The 18,778-nt window shown below is 42.5% G+C and overlaps 1 protein-coding gene across 3 annotated transcripts in view; it reads right to left on the bottom strand.

The window, feature by feature from the left end:
• CASS4 (Cas scaffold protein family member 4) overlaps positions 1-18,778 on the bottom strand; it is a 67,242-nt gene that overhangs the window by 11,132 nt on the left and 37,332 nt on the right. The window contains exon 1 of one of the 3 annotated variants that reach the window (XM_073681012.1): positions 15,134-15,252. The exons of 1 other annotated variant lie outside the window; for it this stretch is intronic. In XM_073681012.1, coding sequence (XP_073537113.1) covers positions 15,134-15,145 — 12 coding nt within the window. In that variant the 5' untranslated portion in view covers positions 15,146-15,252. Of the gene's footprint in view, positions 1-13,929; positions 14,022-15,133; positions 15,253-18,778 lie in introns of those variants that run through there. One more of the 3 variants, XM_073681013.1, reaches the window with a different exon arrangement.

Raw genomic sequence — 18,778 nt, 5'->3', positions numbered from 1 at the left:
CAAAGAGTTTTAGATCCAGATCCCTTTGTCCCATAACAGCCCCCTTTTCTTTTTGTTGACAGTTTGGCGTGTTCCATTTAATGGGGGCACTTTGCATTTATTACTGGGGCTAATTAAAGGGACAGCACCCCTAAAGTCTACTCTCAATTTGCTAATATTGGTAATTGTAATCTGTTGTTCCCTGTTACCAACCAATTCAGAATGTGGCTGGGAAAAAGTTTTGGACTTGCTACAAACTGTTCCTCTGCCAATAATAAAAGTCCGCTGATAATTTCCTATTTGGGAAATAGGTGACGTCTTCCTGTCACCAAAAGCAAAAATAAAATGAAAGTTGTTTTCGGACACGCGGAAGGTAACTGGAGCCTGAGTATTTATATCCTGAGCATTTGCTGGAAGGAGCAGCTGGTTTAAAGGGACATGGACATGTCAGCTCAGCTGATAACATGGTGTGTGCATCCCAGGGAGAACAATGAGCCTTTCATAGAGGCCACAGGGCCAGCACAGGTCCTATAGCCACAGCTGTCACATACAGAAACAGTGCCACCGATGTGATGACTGGCAGGACCCTCACTGTGCTATGTACGGCCCTGACACCCACACTACAAGAACTGACAATTACTACCCCCATCATGTAATGTCACTGAATGTCATCATAAAATGTTATCCAGGAATAATTGATGCCTGGCCTGTGTATCTAAGCTCATGTGTGATACGGTCTGCTAAGCAGTGTATCTAACTCTATCTAAGGGATACTATCACCTGCACTGCTGTATCCAAGCCTCTCATGTGTGCTACTGTTGTTGAACTGTGTACTTAACCTACTTCTTGGTAAACTGCTATATTTCAGCATACAATTGCTGAGCCAGTGTATCTCAGCCTAAAATTGCCTGCTAAACGGTATATCTAATCAGCTAATTTGTTATACTATCTGCAAAGCTGTGTATCTAAGCCCATCATGTGTAATACTAACTAAAGAATTGTGTATCTAAGCCCATCATGTGTAATACTAACTACAGAATTGTGTATCTAAGCCTATCATGTGTAATACTGTCTGCAGAGCTGTGTATCTAAGCCTATCATGTGTGATATTGTCTGCAGAGCTGTGTATCTAAGCCTATCATGTGTGATACTGTCTGCAGAGCTGTGTATCTAAGCCTATCCTGTGTGATACTGTCTGCAGAGCTGTGTATCTAAGCCTACTATGTGTGATATTGTCTGCAGAGCTGTGTATCTAAGCCTATCATGTGTGATATTGTCTGCAGAGCTGTGTATCTAAGCCTATCATGTGTGATACTGTCTGCAGAGTTGTGTATCTAAGCCTATCATGTGTGATACTGTCTGCTGAGCCTCTGTATCTAAGCCTTTTAATGTGGGATACTGTCTGTAGAACTGTGTATCTAAGCCTATACTGTGTGATACTGTCTGTAGAGCTGTGTATCTAAGCCTATCCTGTGTGATACTGTCTGCAGAGCTGTGTATCTAAGCCTATCCTGTGTGATACTGTCTGTAGAGCTGTGTGTCTAAGCCTATCCTGTGTGATACTGTCTGTAGAGCTGTGTATCTAAGCCTATACTGTGTGATACTGTCTGCAGAGCTGTGTATCTAAGTCTATCCTGTGTGATACTGTCTGTAGAGCTGTGTATCTAAGCATATTATGTGTAATACTGTCTGTAGAGCTGTGTATCTAAGCCTATCCTGTGTGATACTGTCTGTAGAGCTGTGTGTCTAAGCCTATCCTGTGTGATACTGTCTGTAGAGCTGTGTATCTAAGCCTATCCTGTGTGATACTGTCTGCAGAGCTGTGTATCTAAGCCTATCCTGTGTGATACTGTCTGTATAGCTGTGTATCTAAGCCTATCCTGTGTGATACTGTCTGCAGAGCTGTGTATCTAAGCCTATCCTGTGTGATACTGTCTGCAGAGCTGTGTATCTAAGCCTATCCTGTGTGATACTGTCTGTAGAGCTGTGTATCTAAGCCTATCCTGTGTGATACTGTCTGTATAGCTGTGTATCTAAGCCTATCCTGTGTGATACTGTCTGTAGAGCTGTGTATCTAAGCCTATCCTGTGTGATACTGTCTGTAGAGCTGTGTATCTAAGGCTATCCTGTGTGATACTGTCTGCAGAGCTGTGTATCTAAGCCTATCCTGTGTGATACTGTCTGCAGAGCTGTGTATCTAAGCCTATCCTGTGTGATACTGTCTGTAGAGCTGTGTATCTAAGCCTATCCTGTGTGATACTGTCTGTATAGCTGTGTATCTAAGCCTATCCTGTGTGATACTGTCTGTAGAGCTGTGTATCTAAGCCTATCCTGTGTGATACTGTCTGTAGAGCTGTGTATCTAAGGCTATCCTGTGTGATACTGTCTGCAGAGCTGTGTATCTAAGCCTATCCTGTGTGATACTGTCTGCAGAGCTGTGTATCTAAGCCTATCCTGTGTGATACTGTCTGTAGAGCTGTGTATCTAAGCCTATCCTGTGTGATACTGTCTGTAGAGCTGTGTATCTAAGCCTATCCTGTGTGATACTGTCTGTAGAGCTGTGTATCTAAGCCTATCCTGTGTGATACTGTCTGTAGAGCTGTGTATCTAAGCCTATCCTGTGTGATACTGTCTGCAGAGCTGTGTATCTAAGCCTATCCTGTGTGATACTGTCTGTAGAGCTGGTGTATCCACGTTCTAAATGATCAGTCTGTCTAATAATTCTGAGTGACAACCTGTTGGGGCTGTGATGTTGCCTACAGTAGTTGTCAGGCAGCTATTAATAATTTCTCCAGATATATTTTCCGCTGCTCGGGCAGATGGTTTTCTCTGAATTCTTCCAGTCCTCCTTAAGACTTGACAGATCCAAGAAATATAAGGAAACTTTGGAAACTTTCCGCCAGTTCTCTGGTAAACAGAGCAGGAATACAATGTCCTGCAGCCATAGAAAACTGCTGAAGGAAACCGACTACAAAGGGAGGTAGCTGGGCACAAGTATGAGGGGAGAAGCCCTCTGCCTGTACCCACAAAGAGGGGCTGTCCCATCCCAAAATCCTCTGCAATCTAAACATCCCTGTTTGTTCTGGGCCCTGGGGTCACATTCTTCTGGATGTGTCAGAGAAATGTTTTAGTCTTATACATAAACTGTAAGTGTAGTCTGACATAACACAACAGTGGGATTTTTACATCGGCCTCCTCTGAGGACACCTCCTTAAAGGGTAACTCCACCAATAATAAAACTTTCCCTGTTTGCTTTCTTAAAAGCATATTAACAAAATGGTTGTTCTAAAATTAAGAAATCAACAATGAAAATAAGTTCTCAAGTCGGCCTTTTGAGTCTAGAGATACAGAGTTACATCCATTTTGTATAGGTGACCCAACCGATGTAGCCGCCATTACAGCTTTCATGGAAATTGTCACCCCAGGAAAAGAGTGATTTCAAGAAGGTATCTGGTTATGTTACCAGCACTATCAGCAGAGGAGTCATAGACTGTCAAGTTTCAGTATACAAATTTAAAGGGGGAAACTCCACTTTTAAAGGGAATCCATCGATAGGATAAACCCTCCTAAGCCTTCTATATGGGCATGCAGGTCATAAAAAGTTGAATAAAATTATACCTTGATATCTGCAATATGATGAAAAATCACCAGAGAAATCCACATTTTTCTTAATATGTAAATTAGCTCTTAAGCTCTATGGGCCGGACAGCTAATTTACATATTAAGAAAAATGTGGATTTCTCTGGAATAAAACATGGGATCGCAGATATGAAGGTATCATTTTATTCAGCTTTCTATGGCCTACATGCCCATATAGACAGCTTAGGAGGGTTGATCCTACTGACAGATGCCCTTTAATAATTTATTCGCATTTAAGAACACGTTGGAGGAGGACCGTGGGTTTGGACATTCACTAATTTTCATGACCAAAGTGCTATAAAACTAGGTCAAAGACTCAAAAATTAAGGACCATATTAAAGGGTTCTGTTCACTACGATATTCTCAAAGACTTTGGGAAGTCTCTGAAATTCATGGAGTGATAAATGTATGACCTTTGAGGCCCCACCAATACAAGAAGGGGAGGTTGTGTCCTTTATTTGAGAGGAGTGGTGGTTGTGCATGTCTACTACTGTTCCACTGATTGACTCTGGGACTGATGGCGCTGGCCAGTCACAGTGCTCAGATCTGTCTGTCCCGTAGACAATGGATGGAGCAGTATTGCACATGCGTGACCACTGCCAGCGATCACACATTTATCACCATGTTGTTTCTGATCCTTCCCATTTACTTTATTTATGTGCAATTCTCCCTTAAAAAAAAAACATTCTCCACCCCCCAAAAATATATAAAAACTAAAAATTCTTGCATATGCTGGGGGTCATCAGATGGTGAGTGGTCCTTAGAGCGGAGCGCGCAGCTGACATCTCCAGAAAACATGTGTGTTTGTGTAAATATCCCGGCTCTCACAGGACTCCGAGGCTGGGAAGAATCCTGGCTACTTCCTGCGACCTCTTACCACAAATATTAAGTTCCCGGGGTCCTGTGTGAAACTCCGCTCACCCTGACAATCCCACAGTCAGAGTGCCCCGCAGATCCTGACTCTGCGCCCCACAGCTGCAAAATGTGTCATAACCAGAAACTTAAAACGCGTCTATTGTAGTAATGAAATATAAGGGGGAGATTCACCCATTCCTGGGTAGAGGATGTCCACTGTTCAGCTGACCATACACATTGGATTAACGTCGGACGAACCCATCCACTGGCTTAGGTTATGTTCACGTGTCCAGTAATCATCTGTTAGAACGGATCCAGCAGCAATCCATCTGCACAACTTTTTTTTTGTCCGGCTACAAAAATGGATTTCAACTGGATTAGTTTTTTTTAACATTGAAATCTATGGAAAATAGTCATCAGCTTTCTTCCAACATGGCCTTATGTGTATGGGGGCTACCGAATCTCTGAAAAAGGATCAGACATGTTGAATTTTAGTGCTTGATCCTTTTTAGTGACAGCGGATGACTCCATGCCCACTATTGAGTGCACATGCACGCTAAGGCTGAACCGACCGGGTCAGGAGAGTTATTTGGTGGCCGAACGAACTAACTGACAGCCATCTGATATGTATGGCCAGCTCTAGGCCAGGGCGTTATCACCAGTTTCTACTTTCTGTCTGAATGGGCAAATTGTCTCTACAGAGAGAAACAGGACTTGAACTCTATAGCGCCACCTATTGGAAGCAGCAATCCTACAAGTCACAATAGGCCCTTTAACGAGTCGTGCAATATGACTTAGGATAAAAGCCAAATCAGAATCTCAATTTGCAGACAGGGTGTTTCGGGCTATTAGCCCTCATCAGTGCAAAGTATGAGAACTGATTTGGCTAGGTCTGAAAGGGAACATTCTTGCTTACATCCAAAGGCTGAAATCCTCTCCAAACCTAACACTTCTCATAACTGAGGGTTTGTTACATTTGTATCCAGTTAGACAATCCTCTTTGAGCTGAACAGGTCAGCAGCACAAATTCTCTCTCCTGGCCTGATAGTTTGTTACAATGTATCAGCGCAATTATCTGGAGTTCAGGTCTTTCCAGTATCTCACAGAGCTTTGTCTAGATCTAGACCAGCTATAGCTGTACCAAACCCTCAGCTGTGAGCAGACTTGGGGTCAGGGTGGGTTTTCAGAAGTGCCAGGGAAGAGGTCACTTATCTCCACATCTATTCCATGTATAACCAGCAGGGGTGTAACTATAGTGGGTCCCAAAGGGTCACTTTGGCGCAGTTGAAAAAGACCAATACTAGACCCGGCTGTGAATGTTGGGGGCCTGTTGGAGGTTTTGCATTGCGACTCACAAAATTCATGTTCCTTCACTGGTATCTAGGATAGTCAGCCATGAATCTGAGCTGATTAATAGAACCAGCACGATTAGCAGTAATTACATGCTCTTTGTAGAAAACATGTGTCCGCGGCCCTCATGTGCCAGGCATAATGAACACCTAGGACTCAGCAGGTCACACATCCCTCCGGGCCGGATGAAATGTAACAATCAGTGACTTTATGCTGGTGACCACCCCGGGCTCCGGTCCCTACACGCTGCCTCATTACTGAGCAGTTGTTCTCATTAATTATCCTTTAATCTCATTGTCATGCACAGTCACTACTCTCCCTACTAAGATTTACATCTGTAAAATGACTTAATCAGCCCCCAATTTGCTAAATTAAAACCTAACGAGACATAAAAGCTGCAGCCTGATTGGACGAGAGAGGACTTGTAAGATAGAGGCACAAAAATTGAAAGGGTAGATCTGCTTTTGACAAGCCATATATATGCTATTTTTGGGCGTATGGTGATGTATTGATAGTCCTCCAGTATCAGTACAGGGCAAGGTAGCATTTGAGGGTGGTCCTTCTAAATTGTAAAAGGCCCCATACACATTAGACTAATGTCGGACAAACCCAAGGTTGGGAGGGGGGGTGGCAGGTTCTGAGCTGTTTGCCTACGCTGGTTACCTGCTTTCTGCATTCAATTGTAATTGCGTATTTAAGGCGCGAATACCATTGCAGATATGAGCACCGACACTGCAGGGGTAGAGGAGTGCTAGTCGTTTCCCTATCCTAATATGCCGTGCCATGATGCTGCCACATCATCACACTGCTAACATTGCTACAGTGCTGCAGCGAAGACGAGGGCAATGATAAGTGCTCCATATGGAGTTGAAGATTCAAGGGACTTTTATTGTTGTACAGTACGGAAGGACAGTATGCAAAGGGGGAAAGTGTGAAGAAGAGAAACAATATAGAGAGGGGCAGTGTAAATGGGGGCACAGTATGGAGAGATAGCAGCGTGGGGGCAGTTTGAGGGCAAAGTATGAAGAGGGGCAATGTGGGGGGACACTGGTAAGATTGGGACAGTGTGGAGCAGGGGGCAACGTGGAGACAGGGATACTATGATGGGAAAGAAGAGACAACATGAAGTGGTTCCAAAATAGAGAACACAGTTCATAAGGGAAGATGGTGTGGAGGCAAATTTATAGGAGAGGATGTGGCGGTTATAGATCATAACTAGGTACAGTACCACGGTTATAGAGTTCATAAGGGGGTACAGAGTAGTGAATATACAGTACAGACCAAAAGTTTGGACACACCTCATTTAAAGATTTTTCTGTATTTTCATGACTGAAAATTGTTCATTCACACTGAAGGCATCAAAACTATGAATTAACACATGTGGAATTATATACTTAACAAAAAAAGTATGAAACAGCTGAAAATATGTCTTATATTCTAGGTTCTTCAAAGTAGCCACCTTTTGCTTTGATGACTGCTTTGCACACTCTTGGCATTTTCTTGATGAGCTTCAAGAGGTAGACACCGGAAATGGTCTTCCAACAATCTTGAAGGAGTTCCCAGAGATGCTTAGCACATGTTGGCCCTTTTTCCTTCGCTCTGCGGTACAGCTCACCCCAAACCATCTCGATTGGGTTCAGGTCTGGTGACTGTGGAGGCCAGGTCATCTGGCGTAGCACCCCATCACTCTCCTTCTTGGTCAAATAGCCCTTACACAGCCTGGAGGTGTGTTTGGGGTCATTGTCCTGTTGAAAAATAAATGATGGTCCAACTAAACGCAAACCGGATGGAATAGCATGCCGCTGCAAGATGCTGTGGTAGCCATGCTGGTTCAGTATGCCTTCAATTTTGAATAAATCCCCAACAGTGTCACCAGCAAAGCACCCCCACACCATCACACCTCCTCCTCCATGCTTCACGGTGCGAACCAGGCATGTAGAGTCCATCTGTTCACCTTTTCTGCGTCGCACAAAGACACGGTGGTTGGAACCAAAGATCTCAAATTTGGACTCATCGGACCAAAGCACAGATTTCCACTGGTCTAATGTCCATTCCTCGTGTTCTTTAGTCCAAACAAGTCTCTTCTGCTTGTTGCCTGTCCTTAGCAGTGGTTTCCTAGCAGCTATTTTATCATGAAGGCCTGCTGCACAAAGTCTCCTCTTAACAGTTGTTGTAGAGATGTGTCTGCTGCTAGAACTCTGTGTGGCATTGACCTGGTCTCTAATCTGAGCTGCTGTTAACCTGCGATTTCTGAGGCTGGTGACTCGGATAAACTTATCCTCGGAAGCAGAGGTGACTCTTGGTCTTCCTTTCCTGGGGCGGTCCTCATGTGAGCCAGTTTCTTTGTAGCGCTTGATGGTTTTTGCAACTGCACTTGGGGACACTTTCAAAGTTTGCCCAATTTTTCGGACTGACTTACCTTCATTTCTTAAAGTAATGATGGCCACTCGTTTTTTTTTTACTTAGCTGCTTTTTTCTTGCCATAATACAAATTCCAACAGTCTATTCAGTAGGACTATCAGCTGTGTATCCACCAGACTTCTGCACAACACAACTGATGGTCCCAACCCCATTTATAAGGCAAGAAATCCCACTTATTAAACCTGACAGGGCACACCTGTGAAGTGAAAACCATTTCCGGTGACTACCCCTTGAAGCTCATCAAGAGAATGCCAAGAGTGTGCAAAGCAGTTATCAAAGCAAAAGGTGGCTACTTTGAAGAACCTGGAATATAAGACATATTTTCAGTTGTTTCACACTTTTTTGTTAAGTATATAATTCCACATGTGTTAATTTATAGTTTTGATGCCTTCAGTGTGAATGTACAATTTTCAAAGTCATGAAAATACAGAAAAATCTTTAAATGAGAAGGTGTGTCCAAACTTTTGGTCTGTACAGTAGTTCATAAGAACAGTTTTGCTGTTATAGTTCAGTAGTCAAAACAGTATGGCGGTTGTAGTTAATAAGGGAGGACAGTCTGGAGGCAATATTTTATAGAAGACAGTGGCAGTTATAGTTAATTCAAGGAGACAGTATGGCAGCTATAGCTTATAAGGGTGGACAGTGGGGTGGTTATAGTTAATTAGGGGTAAAGCATGGCTGTTAAAGTTAATAAAGTATGGCGGTTGTAGTTCATAAGGGGGGAAAGTGTGAAGGAAATATTTTATAGGAGAGGATAGTGTGGAGACATCCTTTGTGCATAGAGCACAGTGAGGTAGAATTATTTATTTAGGGGCACAGGATGGGCAGATATTTTAATTCAGGGGGCACAATAATGACACAACATTTTTAAGAGCACCATGTTGTGATGTGAAACATAAGGTGAAAAGGAAAGTCTGCAAAGAGGAGCAGTGGATTTGAAAATTCATTATGGCGTCTGATCAAAATAGAAAAGAAAGGGATAAGAATCACTCCTAATCAGAGAAGACGTCACCTATAAGATATCTGGATGTAAATATTTGTGATTCTGGCTGAACCTAAATCAGTATTGTGGTTCATGTGTGGTCCTCAGTCTGATGATAGCTAGTAAAAACAACTCCCTGCATCACCTTAACACTGTTAAGGCCATAATGGGAGTTATAGTTCATGCCATACAAATCCATATGGTGGGGGCTGACCTGACATTTCAGTTAATCGCTGTATTAAGCTTGCTTCTGTAGTCCTGTACTATTGGTGGTTCTGGTGCTGTACTAGTGTATCGATGATTATTCCAGTGGTGAATTCCTGTACTGATGATGGTTCTGATGCTGTATTAATGTACTAAGGATTGTTCCGGTGATGTATTCATGTACTAATGATGGCTCTGCTGCTATATTCATGTACTATTATTGGTTTTGATTGTGTACTGATATAGCAATATATAACTTATCAGATTCCGTTCTTTGTTAATAAAGTAGTGTGCCACGTGAAAAGATAAAGATTGCTACATCTGTATTTACGCTAGGAGCATTAGACCTTTGTATTTGGTGGGGTTGTGGGGGAGAGTGCATGAAAGATGGGAGTCCTAACTCGGTATACTGTGTAATCTGTGTAGATTTTGTAATCTTCTGAAATAATTGTACAATTCCTATTACATTATCAGTGTTCAAAGAGGTAACACTGTGTGCGACCTCAAAGAGGCCACAGGTGTGCTCGGCCAAGTGTTCCTGTGTGTGGCGAAGTTGGGAGACAGCAGTCGGACCTGCATACATAATAAATGGCTGTTGGATGAATAATCATTCGGCTGGCAGCTATCTCATCTGACTTTCCCATAGAGAGAGGAGTGCTGACTCTGTATTCTCTATGCCCACATATCCATACACCTCCTGCTCTCATATGAACATGGCAGCTGTAAAGGCAGCCATATTGGTTGTATGGTTGTATTGTTTCTCCCCAAAAAAAGATTTTTATACTTTTTTTATGGAGTCCTGTGAGAGGAAGTAGAACATCTGTGTTTCAGATGGTAATCAGCACCATCACCACCAGTCAGCCCCCACATGGAGAGGAACAATTGAAGATTCCCTGTCTACAAGAGTGGCTATCTACATATGAATGTGGCCATCCCTCCATGACCCCAAGCCCTGAGTGCTGCAGCCACCAATGCAAAGTTAATAAGGAAGAGGAGGAGGCCTCCATATTAACTAATGTGCCGCATCCTGCTACATAGCATTCTGGTAACACAGATTAATGAGAAGCAGATGTCCATAGTGATATATCAGTATCCATGTTCTGTAACACATAGCAACCAATTTAAAGAGCCATTAGAGATCACTTACCCATAGCAATTATCTATGAAGAACTTGGCACTCAGTTGATGTAGAAAAAAGACAATTTATTTGCAATCCACAGTGAACATATGACGTTTCGGTCTCAGTTTAGACCTTCTTCAGGTATACAGATTGCCATAGAAGAATATAGGACTCAATGCTGAAACTATATACATGATACAGTGCGTCTAGAAAGTGGGAATACCACTAAAGGTATGGCACCTATAGAAGTTAGCACAGGTGGCCACAATAAAAGGCCACTCTTAAATGTGCCGTTTTACAGTATTAGGGGGTCTGGGGAGGAGTGGGGGGTATCAGAAAACCAGTCAGTAATCTGGTGTGACCACCATTTGGCTCACGCAGTACAACACATCTCCTTCGTTTAGAGTTGGATCAGGTTGTTGATTGTGGCCTGTGGAATGTTGCTCCGCTCCTCTTCAATGGCTGTGTGAAGTTCTTGTATGGCCAGCATGCATGTCACCCATTGAGCATGTTTGGCATGCTCTGGATCAGCGTATACGACACCATGTTCAAGTTCCTGCCAATAGCCAGCAACTTCTCACAGTCATTAAAGAGGAGTGGATCAAAAATCCTCAGGCCACGATCAACAACCTGATCAACTCTATGCGAAGGAGAAGTGTTGCACTGAGTGAGGAAAATGGTGGTCACACCAGATCCTGACTGGTTTTCTCACCCCAGACCCTCCGAATACTGCAAAATTGCACATTTTAGAGTGGTCTTTTATTGTGGCCACCCTAAGGCTCACCTGTGCAATGATCTGCTGTCTTATCAGCATCTTGATATGCCACACCTGTGAGGTGGACGGATTATCTCCGCAAAGGAGAAGTGCTCACTAACACAGATTAAGGCAAATTTCTGAACAATATTTGTGAGAAAAAGTCTTAGATCTTTGAGTTCAGCCCATGAAAAACGGGAGCAAAAACAAAAGTGTTGTGTTTATATTTTTGTTCAATGTATATGTCTATGGGGTTATTGAGTTGGAGACAGGAAACCCACGGCCGGTCTGGACATTATAGTCCATACTTGGACTATGAATGGTTGTGACTTTTGAAACTGGTCTTATTGGGAAAATTCCAAGGTCTGAGATCCACACATCCCCCACCTGTCCCCTAGGCTTCATAGATATTAGACTGTTGACTGATCCTACCAAAATTGTTGCAATGTGCCCTCATTGCTCCTATATCCGGATGTTTGTAGCTGCATTGTACTCAGTATTAGCTCATTTAGGTCATAAAGGCATTTTGTTTCAGAAGTCACTTCACCCTTTCCCTTCCCCCAAATCCCTTGTAGAAGCTGGTGGCAACTAGTCCTGGTCACCTGAGGTCACCACAGGACAGATCCGGACATCACTCAGCCAAGGTAGCCATTAACAGCTCTGGTGTCACCTTTATCTATGCAGTGTGATGATTAAGGTCCCCCCATACACTTAAGATGGCTGTTGGCCAAGGAACAGAACGATCATTCGGTCATGAGTTCACATCCGAATCTTCCATAGCTAGGAGTGATTGTTTTGAGATAGCTGCTCACCTCTAGAGGACAAAGTATCATCAGTCTGAAATTGGACATGTTGGATAGATAATTGTTGGGGGTCCCATACAAATTAGATGGTCAAACCCGTTGATATAAGGAAAAAAACAAAAACATAATATCAGTTTTTATCACAATTTTCAGTGCTGAGAGCCATAAGAATATTTCCTAAAATCGAAACTGACACAAAACCATGTTAAAAGTACCTCCTCCACCAACATAATGCTTTCAAGGACACTAGGAAAGCTGAAATGCCTCTGTAGGATCCGTCAGTGCGGCCATATTGGTTGTTACTCGATTTTCCTTTACAGGAACCATGTTCTTAATAACTTTGAGCAAACAGATGGATTTTTGGATTTTAGCATAAAGTACCCTTCATTACACCTGTGCACCATCCAGGCATAGAGGACTTTACAGTCTGTTGTGTCTGCTGGAAACAATAGCTTTCTGCCATAATTTATGGTGCCCCAGGGGTGACCAGGAAGCCCTCTTAAAGATCACAGAGACCAACTGAAAGGAGTGCAGAGGTTTCCTCATACTCAGGGAGGGACTTCATAATTAATTGCCGGAAAACAGAACTAAAAGTCTGAGAAAATTATTGTACTGAGATCAGATAATCATTAATTATGAAGACCCGCAAACGGAAATACGAGGCCATCAAGTGCCTCGTGAATTCCTAAAATTAGCAAATTGGTCTAGGTCACACAGTACCGTTTCCATCTGGCCACAACGTACAGATCCTAGACACAATATACAAAAACATAATTGCCCTCTTCTTATAATCCAGTCTCAGCTTCGTGGCACCATGTATCCACATTGCAGTCTCATTGACAACCCCTTAAAATGATTTTACAGACACACATTGCCAGTTCATCATGGCTGCAATGCTCATACCTCATTCTCCATATAGTCACTGTGGCTACTTGTTCCAAGACGTCACCATGAATGGACATCTTGGAGCAGTCAAAGTGCATATAATTTCCAAACTATACATAGTTCATAGACACCATTACCATCTGAATGTTCTCATCATGCACTAAACTGCTCTTGTCCCAACAATACTCCATTGCCAGTTGTAAACCCTGCGAAGCCCCAACACGTCAACCCCACTGCCAGGACCATAAAGTCCACAATGCCAACTGTTCTGCTCCCATAAACCTGTTGGCAGCCATTCTGAACTGATGGACCTCATTTTGGTCTACTGGGTGGATACGATGATGATCATTCGGGTCAACGGATCTTTGACCGGGTCAGAAATTGTGGCTGTGATATGGCTAATATAGATCATGTGAATTAACCCTTACGGTTCAGTATCAGGCACACAAAATCCCTCCACCTTATGAAGATCCTGCCATCCCCAGTCATGCCTTGAACTAATATTGCAACCCGCACCCTGACATTATGGGGAAAAAGATAAAGTTCTTCATCTAATCATCTAGTAATGGTTTCCTGCTGTGCCGACTTTCCATGTCCACCTGGTCTGACGCAGGGAGAGTGAGATCATCTGACCCAGACCGCGGCCCTTTAAATATGACAGCTGTACATGGGTGACACATGTTATGTTATAGAGCATGCCTGATACAAAACATGTGACCATTTAAAGGGCCATTGTCCCATCTTCTCCAAAGCGAAGAACTCATCTAGAAACTATCCTACGTGTCTTATTCAAATTCACACATCACTGCCACGTAATGGATTTGATTGCAAGCCCCACTGCTCAGAGAATATAAAAATGCATTAGCCTGGCCGATGACATTTATTCAGTGTGCCCAGCGGCACCGTCACCCTCCAGTGAGTCAGCCTTTGTACTCACCAGTCAGGTATGTGGCAGTTCCTCCAGGAACTAGCTGCATGTGTCACCGATCTTCTCTCATTCCTCAGCTCTAAATATAAAGACCTTACTGCTTCACTTGCATAAATAAAGTATTGAAATGACCTTTTCCCTTTTTATTTTTTTTTCAAGAAAATCTGAAATCTTCATTTTCAAACATTGTGCAACAGAAAAGGGAAAAAAAACTACACATTTTTCTTGCAGGAAAATGGAATGTGGGATCGGGTCCATCAGTTCTTTCCCTTCGGTATGGTGTTTAACCCTTCTCTGTCATGCAATGCAAATATATAATATATACACACACACACACACACATATATATATATATATATATATATATATAAAATGCAAGAAAAAAAAGCATAGGGGAACCCTGACCCTTATATAAATTCACTTCCAAATTTTACATATTATTTATAGTGCTGCTGCCCTGTTATAGGGACCAATCACCTTAGGGACCCCTTTGCCTTACAAGTCACCTTGTAGCAATGAGACTGAGGTGGACAATACAAAGTTGCACGATAGAGACAATATAATTATTGCAACCAATGGGAATCTGTTTCTTGATTCCTGGCACAAATTTTTCCATTGCACTACAATCAATAGGATTTTCCAAAAAAACCTATACCAAACCTTCTGGTCTTAATATATTGACAGTACGGAATACACATTGCAACATTCCTGTGCCATTGCCCAGGTCCATATAATTTCAACCTGATACTATTAGATCAGTAATGTGTAACCTGTGGCTCTCCGAGGTTGGGCAACTACAACCCCCAGGATGCTCTGACTGTCAGGAGATCCAGGGAAATACATAGAGGGGATATAGTATAGAGTAAGATAAAAAAAAATCGACATGGATGTTGCTTCAAAAGTGAAAATAATAATAAATCTAATAAAGAAAATGAAAATCAAATCAAGTAAACGTAAAAAAAAGCCATCACAGTAAAAATAAATGCATAAATAAAAACAATATTTAGAAGTACAAAAAGTTTGCAAAAAAAAAGATATAAAAAGAATAAATGTTACAATGCACAAAAGTCAATGAAATAAACTTCCTTTGCACAATTCTGCCACCCTGAAGGAAAAATCCTCCAAAACTAGTAGACCCCTGTCCTGATTATTGTTTCTTCCTTTTTCTAGAGGCCGCAGGATATTGATAGGAATCAGAAAGTTCAGCACTTACTGTAACCTTCATCTTCTGCCCAGGGGTTTAATAGTCCATGCCAGGGGAGGTAATAGTATCCAGTGTGAGGTTGTGGGAAGTGTTTGGAGCTGCAGCTTTGTCCTGACTGAGACTCACTCAGAGATGAATGGGATAGAGTTCCAGCATCCCCCCTCCCACCGCCAGCTATTGGCCCAGACCCCTGCATTATAATGTAGATGAAAGCCCCGGCCTGTGGACACTGGCCACCGGGCTCACACACACACACACACACACACACACACACACACACACACACACACACACACACACACACACACACACAATGCCATGCTGAGCTATATGTTAGACTTTTATTTTACTCACTTATATAACACCATTAATTCCGCAACACTTTACCTACATTATCAGCACTTTCCCCATTGGGGATCACAATCTACTTTCCCCATACTATGTCTTTGGAATGTGGGAGGAAGTCGGAGAACCCAGAGGAAACCCACGCAAACACGGGGAGAAAATACCGACTCCTTAAGCATGTTGTTCTTGGTGGGATTTGAACTCGGGACCCCAGCGCTGCAAGGCTATAGTGCTAACCACTGAGCCACCATGCTATAAGAAAGCATTGAACTTTACCTGTATAGCAACCATATCTACCCCCAGTGATCTAGGAAATCCTAGGTAGCCTATGACTGCTAAACATCTCCAACCTGTAGCTCATCAACTGTTGCAAAACTACAACTCCCAGAATATAACAGCTGAAGCACTGGCGGACAAAGAGAAAAGAGGGCCCCTGTGCAAGAACAATATATGGTCCCTTTGCAATTCAATAGCTCATCATAATGCACAACTGAACCTGCTTTGGAGATAGATGTGGCCCCCTTACCTCCTCCCCCATTATGAAATAATGTCCCTAATCTTGGGCTCCTTCCTGGTATATATGTTCCTCATCCTTGGCTCATTATACAACCCCTGGCAAAAATTATGGAATCACTGGGCTCGGAGGATGTTCATTCAGTTGTTTAATGTTGTTGAAAAAATGCAGATCACAGACATGGCACAAAACTAAAGTCATTTCAAATGGCAACTTTAGGGCTCTAAGAAACACTAAAAGAAATCAAGATTAAAAATGTGGTATTCAGTAAGGGTAATTTTTTTCAGACCAAGCAGAGGAAAAAATTTATGGAATCACTCAATTATTATTTATTATTATTTATTATTAGAGTGCCATTTATTCCATGGCGCTTTACATGTGAGTTCTGAGGAAAAAATTATGGAATCACCCTGTAAATTTTCATTTCCAAAACTAACACCTGCATCAAATTAGATCTGCTCGTTAGTCTGCATCTAAAAAGGAGTGACCACACCTTGGAGAGCTGTTGCACCAAGTGGACTGACATGAATCATGGCTCCAACACGAGAGATGTAAATTGAAACAAAGGACAGGATTATCAAACTCTTAAAAGAAGGTAAATCATCAATGTCAATGTCTGTGACCAAACTGTAAGAAACCGCCTAAGGCTGTGTGCCCACGATGCGTTTTTTAAGCGTTTCCACAGCGGCAAAAACGCTGCAAAAACACTTAAAAAACGCATGGTAGAAGGCCTGCCATGGTCCCCAATGATAATCCGCATGTGCTGTGCACATGCTGCGGAAATTTCCACTGCGGATTATCATTGCGGAAAAAAACGCAGCACTACCAATTATTTTGCGGAAATGCTGCGTTTTCGCCGCCATTGACTTGCATTGAAACGCATGGATTACGCACCACTGCATCTGTGGATGCGCATTCCATGCGTTTCAATGTGCGGATGGTACCCGGGCGTGGAGGACAGGAGACTCTCCTCCGGACCCGGGTACCATAGAACCTGTGAAAAAAAGAATAAGATAAAAAATAAATATTATATTTACCTTCTGATGGCCCCCGCTGCGCTCGTCCTCCCTTGCCGGCAGATCGCGGTGGACTGAAGGACCTGCGCTGACGTCATTTAGTCATGTGACGGCAGGTCCTTCAGTGTAGTGTACCGCGATATGCCGGCAAGGGAGAACGGAGCAAAGCAAGACTGTGGGGGCCATCAGAAGATAAGTATAGATTTATTTTTTTATTTTTTATCATTCTTTTACGGTCACACTATATAAATTCATGCCGGTTGCATGGATTTATATAGTGTGACCAAGTTGACAAGCACTTTCCAAGTGATGCTAAAACCGCTTGGAAAGCGCTTGACAACCCACATGAGGAAATGCATGTGAAGAACGCTTCATTTCCGCATCTCCCTGGCAGGAAAAACGCATGCACAATCCGCATGTACAATCCGCATGTACAATCCGCATGTACAATCCGCATGCGTTTTTTCTGCCAGGGAGATGCAGAAACGCTCAGGAAAAATCTGGAGCATTTCTGCATCGTGTGCACATGGCCTAAAGGAAATGGGATTTAGATACAGAAAAGCTAAACATAAGCCACCATTAACACCTAAACAGAAAAAAAGCAATGTTACAATGGGCTAAGGAAAAGCAATCGTGGACTGTGGATGACTGGATGAAAGTCATATTCAGTGATGAATCGTGAATCTGCATTGGGCAAGGTGATGATGCTGGAACTTTTGTTTGGTGTCGTTCCAATGAGATTTATAAAGATGACTGCATAAAGAGAGCATGCAAATTTCCACAGTCATTGATGATATGGGGCTGCATGTCAGGTAAAGGCACTGGAGAGATGGCTGTCATTACATCTTCAATAAATGCCCAAGTTTACATTGATATTTTGGACAGTTTTCTTATCCCATCAATTGAAAGGATGTTTGGGGATGATGACATCATTTTTCAAGATGATAATGCATCCTGCCATAGAGCAAAAACTGTGAAAACATTCCTTGAAAGAAGACACATAAGGTCAATATCATGGCCTGCAAATAGTCCGGATCTCAATCCAATTGAAAATCTTTGGTGGAAGTTGAAGAAAATGGTCCATGACAAGGCTCCAACCTGCAAAACTGATCTGGCAACAGCAATCAGAGAAAGTTGGAGCCAGATTGATGAAGAGTACTGTTTGTCACTCATTAAGTCCATGCCTCAGAGACTGCAAGCTGTTATTAAAGCCAGAGGTGGTGCAACAAAATACTAGTGATGTATTGGAGTGTTCTTTTGTGTGTTTGTTTTTCATGATTCCATAATTTTTTCTCTCTGCTTGGTCTGAAAAAAATTACCCTTACTGAGTACCACATTTTTAATCTTGATTTCTTTTAGTGTTTCTTAAAGCCCTAAAGTTGCCATTTGAAATGACTTTAGTTTTGTGCCATGTCTGTGATCTGCTTTTTTTCAACAACATTAAACAACTGAATGAACATTCTCCGAGCTCGGTGATTCCATAATTTTTGCCAGGGGTTGTAGTATAGATGTCCCTCATCCTTGTATATATACAGTATGTCCTCTGTCCTGGTATATATGCCCTTTATCCTGGGCCCCATCCTGGTATATCTGACCCTTATCCTGGGCCCATCCTAGTATATATGTCCCTTATCCTGGCCTCATCCTGGTATATATGTTCCTCATCCTGGTATATATATGTCCTCCATTCTGGTATATATTTCCCCCATCCTGGTATATATGTCCCTTATCCTGGCATATATGTCCCCCATCTTGGTATGTATGTTAACCATCCTGGTA

The sequence above is a fragment of the Phyllobates terribilis genome, unplaced genomic scaffold (assembly GCF_046119375.1).
Source record: "Phyllobates terribilis strain yellow unplaced genomic scaffold, ASM4611937v1 Scaffold_5__5_contigs__length_657084704, whole genome shotgun sequence".
Taxonomy (NCBI): Eukaryota; Metazoa; Chordata; class Amphibia; order Anura; family Dendrobatidae; genus Phyllobates; species Phyllobates terribilis.
Note: the sequence above shows the minus strand (reverse complement) of the source record. Positions and strands in the feature narration are given on the sequence as shown.